General features: G+C 41.8%; 2 protein-coding genes across 2 annotated transcripts in view; one reads left to right on the top strand and one right to left on the bottom strand.

The window, feature by feature from the left end:
• Window positions 1-20608, bottom strand: part of LOC108140862 (chaoptin) — a 169526-nt gene that overhangs the window by 68430 nt on the left and 80488 nt on the right.
• On the top strand, window positions 3798-6306 carry LOC108140865. The gene has a single exon (XM_017263856.2). It carries the CDS (start codon window positions 3948-3950, stop codon window positions 5958-5960), a length of 2013 nt encoding a protein of 670 aa, XP_017119345.1. The 5' UTR covers window positions 3798-3947; the 3' UTR covers window positions 5961-6306.

The following is a 20608-nucleotide window of genomic DNA, read 5'->3' as shown; positions in this document are numbered from 1 at the left end:
TCATTACTCCTAATTGACTGGACGAATTCCATTAAACTGGTACTGAGAACGATTTGATACGTTTTCAGCATATAAAAATCGATTAGAAAAGTATGTTTTATTGATGCAAATTTGTTGTGTAACAAGTGTAATTTGTGCCTTAATTTTTAACGATACACACACTTTTTCGTATATCATTAAAAACTTAAAATAAAAAAAATAAAACTTTTTTGTTACATTTATTGCTTATTTATTATTGAAAAAGATTATAAAAGATCATAATTTTTAATAAATGTTTTATTAACCTTAAATAAGCATATAAATATCTATAAGTAACCCATTTTCTTTCCGTGCAGTTGGACATATTTGCACAGTCCTTTGTCCTCGGGCTATTTGCACCATTTGCAGTCATTGCTTTCGCGGCTCGCTTTTTTAATTGAGGATAAAAGCTGTTCGAGGGGGAGGAGGAGGCCGGGGGGAAATGTGAAAAAGCGGCTGGAAAAAGTGTGCGGGGAAAAACCAGAGTGTTGAGCCGCCTGTGTTTTGTGTAATTTTTGGGGAAAAATCAAAGCCCAGCAATCTCATAATGCCTCGTCGCATTCATTCGTTTTCCGTTTTCCGTTGTCCGGCCGGAAAAGCCATGCGCCCGTTGTCTCTGGCCACTTGTCATAAATAAGCAGTGCAGCTTGCAGGACCTTGTTTGCCACCCAATTTTCGAGGCCGCCGTTTCCCCCGCCTTCCCCCGCGTTGTCCAGATTACCCCGCGATTTCCTCGATTTTCCATCCACAATCCCATGCTCGCACTTCGAATCCCTGGGCTCTCGCATTGAACGAGCGAATTCAATTTAACGAGAAATTGCAACAATCAACGCTACTCCTGCGTCCTGCGTCCTGCGTCCTCTAGCCCCACCTCCCTCCCTTTAACCCATTCCATTTTCCAGCCCCTTTTCTGCCACGCCCCCCTCCACACATTCTGCGGACAGTCGTTGGGCGGGGATAAAAAAATGGCCAAAAAACAACGCATACAATCGCAAACGTTCAGACAATGGCAAGGATTTCGAGCAACAGGAGCCGCAACAACAACAAACCGAACAAGAGGGAGACAGCCTGAGGATGCTGGAAGGAGAGGGGCATATGTGGCAGAGAAAGAGACGTGCAGTGCAATAGCGGTAGTGGTGGCGCAGACGGACTGCAAGAGGCACAAAAAACTTGGGGCCAGAAAAAGGCAGCGTATGCCAACAATGTAATTTTGACGCTTGATCTCGACGGACACACATGCCTCGCTACACGGAGAGAAAATATGTCATTAATAGTAATTAAGAATCTTTTTTGAGATATTTTTAAAAATTATTTTAAATAAATCTTATTACTGCAGATAAACTCCTTTATTGACAATTAACTAAATTTATGAAATTTTTTATATCCGAAACGATGGAAATGGCACAAGCCATATAATAAAGCTTAAAAGAGGTCGTTTTCTCAATATGCAGTTAATGTCCCAGTTAAAAAAATGAGCTGAGAGATAAGCTTGTTGTAAATGTGAATCGTTTTTTTTTTTACATACGTTAAATATTTATAACTAATGATAGCCGCACATTTGTAGATATTTATACCAGCTGACCATTTATCGTGCCGAAAAGTATGTAAAAAGTAAGAAACTTTTAAGTGGATTCTTAATAGATAATTATTGTATACTTCAAGATTTTAGTATAAGACTAATTTGCATGGCACAAAGTATTGTTAAAACCTACCCAGCTAATAGCCATGTTACAATGTTATACATTATTTATCGCCGTGTACACCCTTATGAAAAGCAACTCCAAAATGGCAGATGGGAAACACGTTGGTTTCACAAAAAAGGAAAGCATCAAAAAACTTTGCTAGATAATGGACACCCCAGGAATTCGCTGGCCGCAACTCACCAAAAAAATGTGGAATTCGAAAAATGGAGCGGAATCGAAGCGTTAAATACCCTTTGAAAGGGTTTGGCTTAACAGCGATTTTGTTTTTTAAGAAAAGGCAAATCAATAAAATAAAATAAAATAAAATAAAAAGAAAAGACAAAATTTTAAGACTTCTCAGATATCAGAATTCTCAGTAAATTCTATTATTATAAATTAAATTTGTATATTTATCAGTAATAATTGTTAGTTAAATAGCAAACAAGAAAACTAAAAATATATTAAATGGCACTAAATTTAAATCGTACAATAAGTATGTAACAAAATAAAATCAAATAAACTTACTAGTGAACTTTTACCTTTAGATAGAGTACATCCTTCAAAAAAGAGGAAGCATGCTTGACCACTTATGTGTGGGTCAGTGCATCTCTCTGTCGGTACCTGTGTATATATGTGTGTGTTTGTTTGTTTGGGGGTTTTGCTGCGCTTTTTATTACATTTTCCACGCGTTTTTCGTGCGACTTTCGTGTGGTGCATTATTACTGCCGAAACGCCAGCAGTGTCCACACTTTCCCCACCCACAAAGCCTCATAATATTTCATGGCTGTTGCAGATTGTTGACATTTTGGCTGCCCTGCACCTCCAGGCTGCGTGTGTTCTGCTTCTGCTTCTTTTTTTTTTTTTTTGTATTTCATAGCTGCTGTAGTTGTTTCGATTATGCGGCAACTGGGGGAATGAAAGGCGGTCGTTTTTAGAGGAAGTGGGGGGGGGACCTTCCACAAAGCAGCCACTGCAGCGGATGCAAACAAACGCAGACAGCAGCGCCAGGAAAATGTTGGCTTGGGGGTGGGGTGGTTTTGTGGGGTTTTAGGGTGTTAACTGGGGGCTAACTGGGGGGTTGTGGGCTGCAGGGGTTAGCTGCATCCGCAGTCGCGTGCAAACAGGATAAAACGCGCATCTGTCGCAGTGTCCATCATCATCATCCTCATCATTCTCATCAACTCTATCATCGCAGGGGCGTCCTCATCATCAGGATGTTGCAACGGACATGTCCGTTGTTTTGATGTGAGTTTTGGCTTAGTCGGAAAGTAGGCGATGGTGTGGGCGGGCAGGACGCAGGACGCTTTTCCGGGGGCTACATCTAAAGGAAACTCGGATCAGAGAAACCTCTGAACGCTTTGGTGGAAGCCGAAGCCATCCACGGCAATTCAATTATATTTAGAAACTATGCCAGCGGGCGTGAGGGCCTTCAATTATTGTAGTTAATTTAGTTGGGTATTTAATTTGCGAGTTTCCGCGAGAACTTTTATGTGGGAAGCTTTCACAAATTCAATTTCCACCATATTGGTTTCCAAGAACTCGTGATTAGCTTTAACTAAGGATGTTTAAAATATATTAAATAGCAGGAAGTTTTTTTTTGACTTGAATTTAATTAACCTATGATTTGCTTTTAATTTGGTTAAATTTGTTGTTTTCAATTTGATTTGTATTTTTGAATAAGTCTAAGTAATAGAAAAATATTGACTTGTGTAAAGAAAAATAAGCAAGAAGAAAATAAAACGTATTTAAGAAATTTCACTAAAGTCTGCTTAGGAATAATTTCATTGAGTGGCAAACACTTCATTCTTAATATAACATTATAATAGTTCTAAATGTAATGATGTATATATTTTGTAGTTAATATAAGATCAACTTCTAATTTTTCAAAAAATTAAAAAGAAAAAGAAAAGCGGTTTAAAGGTGGCCAAAAATATGCAACAATAAATTTTGAGCTCGTAAGTGCGATAGATTTACAGCGTTGCAGATTTAGCTGTTTACTTTTAGGCACTTCAATAGCAACCACAATATAACAAATGAAAATTAAATCCACACACACACCTGCTGACAAATAAAAACTCAACGCAGTAGCCTCACAGAGACAAATCGGGACCGAATCACTTCAGATTCGATCCGATTCACACACCCACATTTCGATACCCTGGTGATCTTGGCCAGAGTTACAACATCGGAATCGATCACACCCCCTTACAAACTCACAAACTCACACCCTCAGAGTAACTCACACCCATGAACGCCGCCGTGTGTGTGGTGGTCACAGTGCCCACCGAAGCGGAGGAGCTGCGCCTGAACAGCTGCTGCCTCAGCTGCGGTGGCTCGCTGAAGGGCAAACCCCTGGGGCAGCTGCCCCAATGCGAGCGCTGCCATCGCCTGGACCAGATGGCCGGCGAGGCCCTGACCATTCCGCCGCCGGATCGCCAGAGCAGGGCCCTGCAGCTGCGCGACCTCAGGCAGGACGCCAGCCTGGAGCAACTGCTGCGGGCCATTGCCGAGGAGCTGCGGCTGGAGGATGTTTTCTGGTCGCAGGACGTGGCCGGCAGGCAGCTCCAGGCCCGCTTCGATCTGCCCCAGGACGAGCGGTACGAGCGTCTGCTCTGCACGCTCCAGGATTGGGGCGTTGGCGAGCGCCCCGGCACCCATGTGTCCGAGACCCGCACCCAAACTCGAACCCGAACCCGTATCCGTACCAAGCCCCCCCATCCCGACCAGCATTGCCCGCCGCAGCAGCAGGAGCAGCAGCAGCAGCAGGCCCAGGGATGGCAGAGTTTTATGGATTCGGTGCGCTGCCGACTGAATGTGAACCAGGTGGTGCGGCAGGTGCGTCGCGATGCCACCCTGACCTTTGACTTTGTGGTGCTCCTGTTGGCCGCCGCCCTGCTCTCGTGCGTGGGCCTGGTGGAGAACAGCTTCCTGTTCCTGTCCAGCTCCATGCTGATCTCACCGCTGATGGGGCCCATCATAGCGGCCATCTTCGGTTCGGTGATCGGCGATCGGGAGCTGCAATGGCTGGGTCTGCGGAACGAGCTGCTCGGCATCGCCGTCTCCGTGCTCATTGGCTTCGTGTTCGGAGCGCTGGTCTGTGGCTTTGGCCACTTCTTTGCCATCTCCGCCGGCCTCACCGAGGAGATTGTCTCGCGCTGCGACACCCATTCGCTGGCCATTGGCGTCTGCACGGCCTTGGCCTCGGGAGCAGCCGGCGCCATAGCCGTGCTGGGCGGCAATACGGGCTCCCTGGTGGGCGTGGCCATTTCGGCCTCCCTCCTGCCGCCGGCCGTCAATGCTGGACTGCTGTGGGCTTTGGCCATCGGCTGCCATTGGCTGGCCACGGACAACGAGCTGCTGGTGAGCCTGCAGAGGCACAGCACGTACTCGACGAGGCTACCGATGGAGCTACTGATCTGTGCGGCCGTGAGCATGGCCCTCACACTGCTGAACATCGTGTGCGTCTGGCTGATGGGCGTGGTGGTGCTGCGGATCAAGGAAGTGGCGCCGGCGGTGGAGCGGCACCAGCAGTTCTGGCGCCACGACGTTCGCACCGCCCGCGAGGTGGCGCTGCTGGATCCCGACCTGCAGGAGGCCATCGATCGGCTGGACGAGGGTTCCCAGTTGGGCCTGGCACGGCAGGCAGCCTCCGCCACCGGACTAAACGGCTCCGCGGATTTGGATTTGGATTTGGACTTGGGCTTGGGTGGCTCTACTAGAGAGCAGGCGGATAACTATCACACGGTGCACGGGTTCAAGGAGTTCTGCATCACGCTGCATCGCCTCAAGTCGGCGCCCAAGGAAGCTCAGCTGCCCAGGGTGGTGGAGCTGTTTGCCAGGGGCCCGGAGCCGCATTTCGGCCAGACCGGCACCACCACGGCAACCAACACGGCAACCACCACGGCAAACACCACCAACATCGCCGTAGGCAGTGGCTTAAGCAGCTGCCGCAGTCTGCCGGACATTGGCAGCCTGTCCCGGCGGTGGCCACAGAGGCCAGCCAGTGCGCTGAGCATCCACAGTGTCCGCTCCAGTCCGACCAGCAATGGACCGGTATGCACGAAGAGGGAGCGCCGTGTCCATTGGCGCGAGGAGCAGCTGGAGCGGGACATCCTGAGCGGCAGGGAGGGCAGTCCGCTGCGGAGGACCGGCCAGGTGCTGATACCGCTGCCCAGCTTGGAGCAGCCGGACCGACCGCTGCAGCTGTTGCCCTACAAGAGGTCAGAGGTCACGGCGCAGCAGGACGAGTTCCAGGCCTAGCCCTCAAGCTGCCAGCCACTAGAAACTGCTAACAACCATCAACCATCAACCGCCAAAGAGCAGCGCAAACATCCAGGACGACTGCCTCGAGCTTCGTGTCCAGCTTTGATTACTTGCCGATCCGGCGGCCATGTCCGTGTTTGCCCACCACTCGAAACCGCCAGCATTGGCGGTCACGAAGCGGGGAAAAACCATATAACAACTAGAAAAAAAGGCAAGAAAAAATGTATACACACACTGAAAAAAAAGAACGTTGTAAGTCCAAGCATATCCAATTAAAAAATCTTTCGCTTTGATTCTAATTCTTTGCGGAGTTTAGGTATTTCAAATATGGAAATATTAATTATTTTACTTATATTTCATTTGACTATTCTCTTAGTAGATTTTGTAATTAAATTAATCACATTATAGGTATGAATATTTTCAATATATTTTAAAGCACGATTTGTTCTAGCTTCAAATTGCTGTATTGATATATGATTTATATCAGATGGCCTTAAGCTTTTGAACTCACTTAAAAGACACAAGGTCTTTGGTTTAAAAAAGTTACTTAGCCAATCTATGTTTTAAATGTAATGCTGTAATGCTGCTTAAAATATTTATTTGACTGAAATTGTAACTTAATTAGTCAATGAATCATTACCCTTGTCGAAACAGGTCAGAATTCCTAAGGCCAACAGGTGAAACTACTCCGCCAAGGACTTAAAAAAAAATCAGCCACAAGTCTGCCAACTTTCCACTCTCCGCTCACATACCTATATGGTCCCTTTTCCGCAGCTCGGACATTTTTACAACCTTTAACTTGGCCAAGTGATGCCGGCGAATGGAGAATGTGCCGCTTAATTCACTTACCACTGAGCAGATTGCTGGCCATCGGGGTCCTGGCTCTTGTTTTTATTTTCCCTGGTCCACTGCCAACTGAAGCCAACCAAGTCGATGGACATCGAACTCGGTTTCTGTCATTTTCCTTTTTTTTTTGCGCTTTCAGTCATTTAGCAAATTAACAAAAAAAAAGACAATCTTAGTGGGAAATCACTTGTTAAAATTAAGGGACTTAAAAAGTTTTCCTTTACACGATGTACAACAACTTATAGCTTAATTTGAATTTACTTTTGGAATTTTGCACTATACTTCCTAATTAATTTTGGTCAGAATGTTTTAAAGATTTATATTTACAATATGAAAAGTTAAGCGCTTTTAATAAAAATAATCAATTTAATGAACATTTAATTCATTAAAGTAACTTAACCATAAGTTAGTGGTTTAAATAGGGGAATATCAGTTTTGGAGTATCATTATTCATTATTTTATAGACTGCGAATTTCTCTCGGATTAACGAAATCACTTTAAGGCATATGTTTATGTTCCTTCAAATAGGGACATTTCCTTGGATTGATTGTTTTATCGTTCGCTTCCTTTTGTTGGCCCTTTCGAGTGCTATTATCCTGGCCGTGCTATTATCCTTTTCAGCTGCACCCGTCTCGTTCGATCGGCCATTAGATGGCAACAACAATTACGTGTTGCGCTTTTATTGTGGCCAGCTCGTTTGTTTTTTTGCCCCTGCTCTGGTATGCATCCTTTGGCCGGGCTGAAACGGACCGGGGACAAGTGCGAAAAAAGGATACGAGCCACGTGTGATTGCCCTTTGATGTGCCTGTGTCCTGTGGATGTGGCTCTGCCTCACTCTGCCTCACTCCCCCGCCCCTCTTGTATTTTCTCTAATGTTTATTTGCCATCCCAGCCCCTGTTGTGTGCTATTCCCTACCAGCCATAGTGGCCATCCTTGATCCTTTTCCTGCCCGCCAGTTTGCCGATTGTCCTGTTTGGCCAGGTCAGGTGCGACATTTGGCATGTCCACGCAATTAGCGCCCTTGTCCAGCCCGCTTTCCGCTTTCCGCAGTCCATTTTCCATTTTCTCTGCCACACACCCACTCGTCCTTGCGGCCCTCGATTAACTCGTTTTCACCGACCAGGCCGCTAACGAGGCCACATTTGTCCAGCCATCGAGGAGCGGACGAGGTCAGCACAAGCCGAAAGTGCACTTAAAAAAAACCCTACGAAATTCAAGGCAATTCATGATCATAGCTAGCAACCTATACCATTCGTCTCCGATCGATTTAAAACAATTAATTTTGTTTTGACACAAAAACAGAATTAAGAAAAACGTTTTTTTTTTTTTAAATGTTTGTCCAAATTTCTGACTTTTTTGTAAGGGGGTACATCATCATTTTTTGCAGAAATTTGAAAATCTGAAAAAATTTTAACTGTGAATGCCATTCGATTGGAAATTTTGTTACGAATTCAACGGTGTATGACATTCCACATTTTGACCATTATTTCCCAGGGTTTTGACACAAAAACCAAGTTTTTAATGTGTTTTTTGTGATTTTTCAAACAAAATTATTTCTGAAGAGTCTTTTTGTTGTAACTTTGCCAAAATAAGATCCAAAGTCAAAAGAGTTGCTATTTTGAAGAGCTAGCAACCTATACCATCCGTCCCCGATCAATTTAAAACAATAAATTTTGTTTTGACACAAAAACAGAATTTAGAAAGACGTTTTTTAAAAAAATTATTTTTGTCCAAGTTTCTGGATTTTTTGTAAGGGGGTACATCATCATTTTTTGCAGAAATTTGAAAATCTGAAAAAATTTTAACTGTGAATGCCATTCGATTGGAAATTTTGTTACGAATTCAATGGTGTATGACATTCCACATTTCGACCATTATATTCCAGGGTATATATATATTACGATTTGAAATAGGAGCTACGACACATAATGCACATAAATATATAATGTATTAAGGTATTAAGGTTTTAAACAGAATCAACTTTTGTTCTAAAAATAGAAATAAACATATCAGGGGTGGAAATTACTTTAAAAAATGTCCAGGAGTGTTCGAGCTTATATATTGAGTCCGAAAATCCAAAAAGATAAGTACGAGCTATTCTTACACACACAAGGATTTGCCAATGCCCTATTGATTGATTGCTTTCGAATAATCCCCGTCCTAGACCGCTTTTTGCTCTGTTGCATTGTCCAGATTTTGTCAGCGTTTTGGCATTCTGTGTCCGGCTCATTATTTAGCATAATTATTTATAGTTTTATTTATCACTCTTGACAAGTTTTTACGGTCGCTTCCGCCGCCGCCCGACCAAAAGGGGCAGAAGATGCCCAACAGGCAGGCAAAACTTTAGCCGGCCCACAAAAAATATAGAAAATCTGCAAGGAAGCGGAGGCAAGAGTCCCAGGGAGCATGGCAAGGCAAAGCATTTAATATTAAAAGGGGCAGGAGCAGGGCGAAACTTTGATCCTTTTGTGTACTGCGCTCTGCTGTGCTGTGCTGCGCTGCCCCACCGGAATCAGAAGGCGAGGCTATTTTACACTCTAAGAAGAGTGCTTCCCTTTGAGTCAAAAGTGCCTCCCTTGTACTAAGTAAGTACTGCATTTGACGTTAAATTAATTTTCTTCTTGCAAGGGAACAAAATTGGTGAAGAGCTTACAAATGTAATACCACATCGTCTGCTTATATCTTGAGTAATATCTTAAGTATTCGAAATATTTCTATATTTCTAACAAAGAAAAACTATTTTAAAACAATTTTTATAAAACAACAAAATCTTAAATATATATTAATATATGTTAACACTAATTTTTTAATGACGGACACCTTTTTTGTTCATTTCTAATGTGTGATGGCCTAATTCTGAATGGATCTGAAATACATTTAAATATAAAATTTAATACATTTTTTTTTTAATTTGTAATTTTAAGAAACTGTTCTTCTTAAACATGATTGCATGATTGCTTAATTTTTGAATTCCTTGTGAAATTTAACAACCTCGGCCTTTCCAATTTGAAGTGTTTCTTCTTATCAGCCTTGAACGCTCTTCGTTCGAGAGTGCATTTTTTCTGAGTGCACTTGTTCCGCTTGCCTTGTGGCAGTCTTAGTGCCTTAAATAGTTGCACCTTTGGCCACTCCAAGCCGAAAGAAAGCCAGCGCAGTGGGAAAGTGGAAGAGACTGGAGTGCAGTCGAGTGGAGTGGCTGCCAGCGGAGTGGAGTGGACTGGACTGGATTGTTGTGCTGTGTTCTGGCTATATTCTTTCACTATTTTTCTCCTATTTTTCGGACACTGCTGGCGGATTACGGAGCACATGCTTAGTGCCTATTATTTATGGACCCTGGAAACTGCAGCAGCTGCAGTGGCGGTCACAAGAAGAGAAGCCATCGCCCAGCATGGTCAATTGAATCCTGTGTCCCGCGTCCTTTCTCCCCCATCCCCTGTCCCTTGTCCCTTGTCAAGCTGAATACAAATCCTTCACCATGGCAAGAGCAACACAACAACCAGATTACGCCGTATTTGGAGCGGCCAACAGGTGGTGTGGAGCTTCCACCTGGCCAAGTTAATATGCTGCCTTTGCTAAGAAACTCGTTTCCTAACATCAATCGGAAGTCCATTCTTGGTTGGGGCTTAATTTTTGAGCCAACTAATAAACAATTATAAAACAATATCGTTAATGCTAAGCTCTAATTGTGTTTGTTTAGTTGAGTAGACTTAAGACTTTAGCTTGAAGTGACATTATGACCTATGATGCAGAGGCAATTATATAAAAAACTCATAAAAGTAGGTTGAGCAAAAGATATATTTTATTTTGTATTTATTTTAAAAGGGACTTTAAAAGTAATTTCAACAGACAAATGATTTCTGTGGCACCGGCTATTCAGATTAAGTGAAAGCGAAATGAATTTAATAATCCTAAGACTCAACTAAACAAAAACTGCTACAAACAATGGTATAATGCATAATGCAAACAGTAATATCTCTTACAATTAAATCATTTTTAAAAATTTCCCAAGCCTCATTCCCAAAATTCAACCATGGTGCAGCCGAAAAGTGTTCATTACCACTGCAAAGGACTCCGAATGTTCGCCCTTTCCAGTGGCCTCTTTCATGTATCCTGAACTCCTTGGCTCAGCTTCTGGTCGAATCCATTTTTTTGTGAACTTTGGCAACAAATTGCACTGGCTTTGTCTTCGGGATGCGTTTTAATCTGGCCATTGTTCCTGGTCCTCGGCCCCAGGACCTCTGCCTTGGTCCTCTTTTTGCGCTTCGCTTTCCTTTTCCTGCCACTCCGCCTTGTAAATTATGTGTTTTAATATTTCACAAAGACTCAAAACTGAGCACTTTGTTTATAATCTTATGCCCGTTTTTGCAGCTCCCACTCGCTGCCTTCTTGGGTTTTAATAAGCCCCCAAAAAAGGCTTACTTGGAGTGGGCGTGGCCGACACAGGCAGTAAATATAAATAGCTACAAAAGACAAAGATCCGACAACCGACGAGCGGAGATGATAGAAAAATGTTGCAGCTGTAACTTTTAATTTGCACAAAAAGGAAACGAATTTCTGCAGCTCTCATTTATTTGTATTGGCGCTTCCTTTGCTGCTTAACCCTTTGGTGGCTCAACGGGTCTTGTTAACTGTCGGATTCCGACTCAATTAGCAGGGCTTTAGCCGAAATTTTGTGTACCCGACTACACAAACAGAAATCGAGTAGAGGAAATGGTGTGGTTCTCAAAAGCTTTTTGTATTTGGTTAGTCTAGGATTTCTATAAGGTAACAATATCGTAAGACATTGAATAAATAATAATATTTAATATTTTAATTTATATATTAGGCATTTAATTTTGAACTTAATAATAAGATACTTATTTTTACTATTCCATTATTTTATAAGTGTGCATTTAATTTGTTCTTTATCTTTCCATGTCCATTTTTGCATTACCTTTTTGTTTAAAAAATATATATAAAAGTTTAGCTTTGTTATAAGCAAAATAATTATTTTATTATAAGGAGGTTTTGTATAGTTGAACTACAACACAAATTAATGATTCTAAAAACATCTATGTGCTTTTGGAGCTCTACTTCTGCCTGGTTAAGAAACCTCTTATCCTTGAGCAAAAATCTCCTTAATTTGTTCTGTGCACCTGGAAATCGGCAATTACATGTGGATCCTGGTAAACGGGAAGTTGGTAAAAATATGGCTGCCAACTGGCAGTCCATAAGCAGTTTCCCCTCGCATTCGCATTCGCATTTCCCCTTCTGCCAGGCTGATCCTTTAATGGCCAAAACCATTGACCTGAGGCAAACTCGGGACTGACTTACGAGTATAGGCAACTTAATTATCTGCGACAATTACAAGCAGGCAACAAATCTAAGCAGGAATGTCCTGTGAGCATGGCGTGTGTGCGTGTGTGCGTGTGTATGTGGGCTGTCAGCACATTTGTCTACGTGGCGTATGAATAATTGCAAATGCCAACAATGGGCGGCATTTGTCGTTGTGGTTGTCGGTGTTTTGTCCTTGTCTCTACATTGGTCCTGGCTGCTCCTGCTCCTGCTCCTGCTCCACGTTCTGCTCCTGCTCCATGTCCTGCACATTCCGCATTTGATATACAACTCACATATATGTTTACCTGGCTCTGTGATCATTTAGATAAATAATTCCGAATGTTAATTGAGTGCAAGGGTTTCGCAGGCGGACAAAAGTTTCTGGCGTGGCCAGTGTGAAAATTAATTAACTAAATTATTAAGTGGCTGGCAAAGGCAATGGGCCCCTCCGGCCCGCTCTGGCCAAAATGAATATTGTAAATTATGCTTTTATTATTGCCGCAAGTTGTTCGGCACGATAATGACGATGTCATGCCTGGCCATGTGCCGGCATTCGGCTTTAATTGCGGCCTAGTGGCCAAAAATTACCTGACCCAAAGTCCCCCCATTACTGTTCAAGACATTAAGCAATATTTATGACAGCCAGCCACCCGCCCACCGCAATTGCACCGCCAAATGCTTATTTAATGAGTTAATTATTTTTTGTATTTATTGCAGTGCCAAAATATGCGAATGAGCAAACGTGAAAATATGCGCAATTAAACGTTAAGCACGAGAGCAGTCCAGAAAAACCCATTAGAATTTTTGGGGTTTTTTTCTTTTTGGACGGCAGACTCAATTAGCGAAGGGTCCGAGTGGTGGAAAAACAGTGGAAAATGTGGGAAAATGGGGGAAAATACGTGGAACAAGGGGCGAATCATGCATGTTAACCTCGTTTATTTCCCTAACAGTTTGGTTTGAATTACGATTTCAAAAATATAATTGCTAATATTTTCGTACTTTTAATGGAAATGTATTGGGGCTGTGAAATATAAATAAAATTATATTGTATTTTATTAGGATTTAAATCAATACCTTAAAACTGTGCTCTATATTCACAGTTAAATTTTTAAAAATGTAATAAAATGAAATGCTTTCTAGCAATATATTCACTTAAACTCATCAGTTTTTAATATATACATTCGAGTCCAATCAAAGTCAGCAAGAAGAAACCTGAAACATAACTTTAGCAATTTTCGTTTAATTTTGCCATTTCAAAAAAAGACAAAAGACAAAAAAGCAATGACCGCAAGATTTAAAATAATGGAAAGCCAAGAGCCACGCAATCGTTAACCCGAATTAACTTGTTTAACCCATTCGTGGCCGGCCGCAGAAATTAAAGGCAAACATAAAATGATATCGGCCGCACAGACAAAGAAAACTTTTCCAATTTTCCGAGCACATTGGCCCGAATGCCGCTGCTGCCACTTCTGCCGCTTCTGCCGCGTCAATCAATCAATCAGGCAATCGTTCATGCGCACATTAATTTATTCATTTTAGCGGAATCGCAACGAGAAATATTTTTCCCATTTAATAGCTCTCTTACCAATTTTCGTGGGGGGGCGGGCGCAAAACGCTTTTAATTACTTAACCGGAAATTGGCAATTAAAGCGATTTAACGGCCCACATGAATGCGGGCCTCCGAGAGTGGCCCGAAACCCCGGACAAATATAAGAATTTCGGAGTGAAAGTGGAGGCATTCCCCCTTTTAATGGCCACTTTCCTCGCTCCTCGCCGCGTTCTCATCAACTAACGTCATCGTTCAGGGCCTTAATCAAGTTTTAAATGGCCGCAAACCGACCTACACCCACCACCCCCAGCAACCCCATTTTCCTTAAGGTGCTGCCAACTTGTTCATTGTTATTTATTGTGTGTTGTTGTTATTGCCGGAAATTTATTTCAATTTTCGCCAAGCTGCAAAGTTTTGTATTGTCATTGCGAACGTTCGCCTTTTTCCAATTAGAGATGGGCGGAGGTTCTGGGGGTGGTTGTTTTTGGGGGTGAGCCGAGGGAGGGGATGTTACCCCTATAAAAACTCATTTAACTTTTTTGCCGAGCGAAACGTCAAACGCCCAGCGAAAGTTGCCCCCGGCACATTGCTTTTTTCGAGCGGCCCGCCACCGATATCTGTTGCATAGTTCTCGGGGCGCTGCATAATTAATTATTTACCCCCCCAGCGAAATTAAAGGAAATGAATCGGTACGGAACTGTGCGAAACGGAACGGAAGCTGAACAGGAATGAAACGGAAGTAAAAGGGTTATTTTCATCGCCCGTTAATTTAACAGTGCCTGTTAATCTTGATTTGATGGCAACTTACATTTAAAACAAAATTAGCAGTTACAATTAAGAGCTTACATAAAGTGAGATCCAGGGACCTCTAATAACAGCTATTTGAAAGGACTACATTGAGTTTTACTTTTAAACGTCAAATTGGTAAGCAAAAAGATACATTTCTTGGGTTAAAAAAATTCTTAATTCCGGTCCCTGGTAAAATCATATTAAACAAATCACATTGCAAATTGACATTAACAAGGAAAAATAATGGAAAGCGTGCTTGCCAGTTTTAAACAAAATTTAAAACACTTGGACTTAAATATTATTTGTGAAGATGCCTAAAAGTACGACTGAAATAGATTGTTTCATACTCTTAGGCACCTTTATAAGAGATTTCAATACCCCCACGACTTCTGCGGCTCCATATCAATAATGATTTATTCTTATTATGTTGGATTGGTAAAGTCCCTCAAACAAATTAAAGTTGTTTTTTATAAAATTATAAGCTAATCTTACAGGCATCATTATACTAACAAGAAAATATCGTGCTTGTATTTGAAAACTCTATATATCAATAGATGTTTCGTCCCAATATTAATTACATAATTATAGAGATGTACAATTTTAGCTTACGTTAATAGACTACAGATTGTCCTTAATATGGAAAGGGCCACTTCCAGTTTCTAGTTTTTGGCAATTTTCCGCCGTACTTCTCACCACTTGATGAATTTGAGTTCTTGTGGCAACCAAATAGAACGGAAAATTGAGCGTCAGCGACTTGAATTCAGTTGGACATGTTCGCCGGAGATCGCCCCCCGGGGGGAGGGGAAAATGGCAACTGGAAAACGTTGGAAAACGGAGAAAAACGGAGAGGGGAATGCGGATGACTTGCGGCTGGCCGCTTAATTTTCGGTCTTTGCCAAGCGTCCAATTTGCCGCCACATTGCAGCCAAAGTTATACGCGAAAAACTTGAAACTTTGCCACCATCCGTCCCCGAAAGCGGAGTCGCCTTCCGACCACCGCACTAATTTCAATTGCTGCCGGCTAATGTGGGACAAGTCGCGAACTCTTCGCTCTCCCCTCGCTAGTTTATGGCGAAAGTTGAGCTGAAAAATGCGCAGAGAAAATGTCAAGTGCGATTTATACAAATTTCACGGTTACTGCTAAAGTGTCGAAAACTTTTCACGGTTATTCGGAATTAGCTCAAGTCCGTTGGAGTTTTAGTGTTGCCTTTTTTTTGCGTTTGCCCTTGCGTTTGCCATAAAAATTCCAGGAATTTTCAAACAATTTCCGCGAATTCCGCGGACCAAACAATTTTTACGATAGTTAATTAATCGATGGCATATATGTGGGGGCACCCCTGGGGTAATCACAATATGCGCCACCAACTTTTCGCGCCCGCATTCGCAATTCGCGATTGACCATCGCAATACTATCGAAAATGTGGGGTGTATTCGTTCGGAAAAAATTCGAGGCATACTAAAAAAAGTTCCCTATTTCTAATTGAAGAAATACTTTAAAAAATAATTATTATATTATGTAAATATCTGCTGTTTTTATTGTACAAATTTCAAAATGATTCTAAAAATTGCAACCTATTTAATACGTTTCCTAATTCGGAAATTAAAAATAAATATACCCATAATAAATATGTCTAGATTGTTTGAAAGTTCAAATTTCCCAGCTTTTGAAAGGAACGACTAATAATCAGCAATTTTTAAGAAAACTAGGCTCAGAAATAGCCACAGTAATAATACCCTATTTAAAAAAGATATTTTTGACGATATCCAACTCGTTTACTTGCGTTAATTGGCTAAGCACTGCTCCAGTTTAAGCTTGCCCTTTTATTTTGATTAATTTTGCCTTATAACTTCAATTATTTTGTATAATCTCGAATCATTTTCGTTTTTCCAGGCCATCTGCTAGGTCCACCCGCATAGCGTGCTTAAATATATTTTCACAAATTCCTTTTCGGCTGCCACATATATATTCGTATATATTTTTAAAACATTTTTTTGCGGACCTGAAAATGTTTGTGCATCCGATACGCAAAACAAATGCAATCGCTGGAGTGGTCAGGGGGTTTGTATATTTTTTGTTCGCTGCATCTGAATGTTTTATCTCGCCCGCTGCGTTTTGGGGGTTTTGTAATATTCCCCGATGTCAGTTTGATGGCCAAAAAATATACAAACTTTTCGCAACAACAAACAACGAGGCGAGGGTGTTGGGATGATGGAGGCAAAATAAAAAAAAAACTTTTTCCATTTAATTGGAAAATTAAATTTTACGCTGCTGCAGCGCGCAACAATGCGGGCGCAGTGTTTCTCACCTTCGAGCTTCCACTTGCCAGGTAATATCTAAAGCGAGATGCATTTAAAACATTTTGCCTTGCTGCATTCCGGGGATTCCCGGGGCCACTCCAAGTGTCATGTCAAGTGTCCCTGGTGCCTGGCATTTTCGCTCTGCTTTTCCGCTGGCTTCACCGCCTGCTTATCCGCCTGCTTTTCCACCGCTTTTCCTGCTTATGCAATTCTCCAAAATGACTCGGAATTCATTTGACAAATTGTCTGTGTAGCGGAGAGAGGAGTGGGTGTGCATCGCAAATGCATCATTTCACTCCTCGGACGGCTGTCGGAATTCGTTTTGTGCCCTGTCATTGGTCGGGCAAGTGGCAAAATTAAATTTAACAAGACGAGTGCCAGGCTGCCACATTGTTTAAAGTGCTTAACAAGCGGCAGGACGGCAGGACGGCAGGACGGCAGGACGTCACAAGGACGAGGGACGGACTCAGCCAACACCTTCCGAGAGCCTCCAGCCAGTCCAGTTGACCCTGCACCGATCCGACGGAAATGCAGCCACCAAAGAAGTGGCATGAAAAATGAAACGAAAACCAGCAAGTAACCGCAATCATTGCTCGACTCGCCGCTCGTTAGCAGCTCAAGTTTCGGCAAAGCGGGAAAGTGGGAAAGCGGGAAAGTGGGAAAATTGAGGGGAAAACAGAGCGACTGCGGTGTTAGGGGTCCAACCAACCTCAAAGAAAAGCGCCCAATGCATTTTCTTGCACTCTGATTCGAGCCGAATTTGTGTGCAAGCTTTTTGTGTAAGACACTTGAGTATGATGATTTGCATGTCATTAAAATGCAATATTCTTAGCAGATGTCAAAATGAAGATTAAGTTTAAGGTCGAAATTGTGTATCAGCCCTTATTAAACTTTAAGTCATGCACTTAATACAGCAGGTCAACAACGAATTCTAATGCCTTCAACTTTCTATGTGAAACGCCAGAAATTATTTGATTGAAACTATTATATTTTGTGCAGAATACAATGAATATGGTGTCTAGGAGTATGCAATGATTAATTTTGAGTTTATAAAGTAAATGTGGAACTCTTTTCATACTTTTTTTAAGAACTTGTTTTTGAGTAATACGAAATTACCTTAAATTGTATTTACAGTAAGTAAAAATTAGTTTGATTTTGCATATAATCATAGATCTAATTGGCTGATGTGTCATTACTTAATAATTAAGGTCATTTCTAGTTGGTGCTATGGATGGTATTTAAGCATTCTGTTGTATTTGCTGGGTATTAAATCTTTCTGCATGGCCAGCATGATGCGGTCCTTGGCCAAGTTCTCCTTGGCTTTTCCCAGCATTTTCCACCCCCCTTTTTCCCGCCTTGTCCCATCGTACTAGCATCACTTCTATCCCCTTGCCATTGTCCCCCCCTTTTGTCTCTGCCTGCGGGCGCTGAACTCATTTGGCTTTGGTGTTGGCCTGCTTAGCAGGAGAATGGCTACAAGTGCTGGCCAGCAGGATGAGAATGGCTGAAACCCAGTCATCCAGTCAGCCAGTCATCCAGACATTCAGTCATCCAGTCAGCCAGTCAGCCAGTCACTCATCCTGTGATCCTGCTGTCCGGTTTGCTTGTTTGTTGGTGTGTGTGTGTGTGTGTGGGTGTGGGCAGTTGTCTGTTTGAGGCGAAAAGGACGCTGAGAAAGGAGCTTTGATTTTGCGGTTGGAGGATGTGCCACGCCCACCCACCTCGGCCGACCCCCCTTGCATTAGGTAATTACTTCTTTGTGACGCTCGATGAAGTGCAAATTCATTAAGCTAGTGCACTCAGCTCTTCTGTTGCGGCTTGCGTTTTTACAATTAATCAATATATAGCGACCCTTGCACTCACAAACAATTAAATTAAATCGCACTTGACGCTCTTTGTTGTTTGATTGCGAAATTACATTTGATTTTGCATCGTCAGATGCCAAAAAAAATACGATGGGACATCAGGTGCATGTGTCACAGCTAACAATGAGTTTTTTTTCTGGCACATTGCCATGATAGTTGTATGTTCCTTTTTAATTAATCCAAGCTGAATTTGTTTGACAAAAATATGTTTAATTGTGTTTTAAATATACCACAATGTGCTTTTTGACCCTATTGCTCTTTACATTTATTTAAAATTATAAGTGTGGACTTTAATTGGAAGCGACATTTGTTGATTTATATGTATATAAGAGGTTGCTATGGTGCCATAACTATTTCAATAGGTGCCTAAAAGTATGCAGTACAAAAATTATGTTAGGTATTCACTTTATATTTTATATTTAAAATATTTCGTTGCATACTTTTATACATATACAGATGTTCAGTTGGTAATGCTTAAGTTATACTACAAACTTAATTGAAATTGACCCTACTTTGAAAAAATGTGTCCATATATTTTTTTTTTGATTACCAAAAGCCATGGGATACTTTTGAAATCTAGTTTATCTGTCTTTGGTCAAACGATAAGCAAATAAACTGAATTTTTTTATTCTGGAATTTACTCTGAAAATATTGCACATTGGATTTCCAAATTTAGTGGTTTCAACTTGTGCTCTGTGAAGCTGAATGTAAAACAACAGGTAGTGGCAATCTAGCTTCTTGCCTCTGGGCCATACGAAAGTCCAGTTGAAATTCCATAAAATCCATCGCCCATCGGTTTGAATGTCTGCTATATAGCTGCTCGAAAGAGTTTGGGGGATGTGTAAAATTAAGGGAATCGGCACTTTGGCAGGCTGGCATCGGATTATGACTGGGAAAACCAATTTTGGGCCCCAGAACCGGACTCAAACCAAATATGCGAGCTCAAAGCCAGCTGCTAACGAAGCCGAATTTCAAGTATGCACTCGCTTCAGTCTGCTCCACTTTTAGCCTTTCTGCCCATTCTTCCTTCACTGGGACGGCAAAGGAATAAACTTGCTTATTGCATTGAAATGCAATCCCAACTTGCTACATTTATGAACTATATATAACTATAGAGTACATAGTGTTTGGGCAGCGAATGCGAAATAAATTTCCGCACAGCAGCAGTGGCCAAAAGAACGGAAATTTCCCTCATAATTTCGTTGGTGGATTTTATAATAAATAATTTTTCACTAAAATGCCAGCACACAGACGCAAGATGGCCACTCAATAAAAAAATAAATAAGAACACGAGCGGACCAGAAGAAAGCGCTCGACAAGCACAAGCCAAAGCCGAAGCAGAAACAGAAGCAGAAGCAGAGGGACAGACAAAGCTGAGCGTAGTACAAATAAATGCGAGTGAGGCCAAAAAATTCGGGGGAAAATTGGAAAAAGAAGAGCGGAATGTAGTAAGTGCATGCCAGCAACAGAAACACTCAAAGTTTATGAAAGGCGCGTCCTCGTCGCCGCCAAAGTTTTCCCAATACCCTGCAGGCAGCTGGGTCCATGGGAATGCAGTTCACGCTAGCTCTAAGTGAACATATACGATTTCTTTTTGGGAAAGATGGGAACTAGGAGAGGGTTATTTAATGTTTCATAATTTTAAAAAAAATATTAAAAACATTAAAGGACTTAATAATCCCACATTTCTAATGATAACTATGAACTTAGATTTAAATAAACATGATTGTTAAATTACTATAGTCAATTTAATTATCAAATAATTGTTTAACCTTTAAAAAAGATATCCATTGACCATTGTAGCTAAAGGCAGTTACTGGCTAAATGGAATGCTAGACAAAGGTAACTTTATTCCAGAAACGAACTTTTTGGAACAAAATAAGTACTTTAATCTAATCTTTTTACAAATTTTGTTTCTTTCTCGCCAAAAAAGAAATTGTAAAAAAACACAATATTATTTTGTTTTACGAAAGAGCACCCA

The sequence above is a fragment of the Drosophila elegans genome, unplaced genomic scaffold (assembly GCF_018152505.1).
Source record: "Drosophila elegans isolate 14027-0461.03 unplaced genomic scaffold, ASM1815250v1 contig_149, whole genome shotgun sequence".
NCBI lineage: Eukaryota > Metazoa > Arthropoda > Insecta > Diptera > Drosophilidae > Drosophila > Drosophila elegans.
This window is presented reverse-complemented; position numbering and strand designations above follow the sequence as displayed.

What these genes read in the sequence shown, in the direction of transcription:
- LOC108140865 (XM_017263856.2), top strand. Translation starts at nt 3,948, where the DNA reads ATGAACGCCGCCGTGTGTGTGGTGGTCACAGTGCCCACCGAAGCGGAG.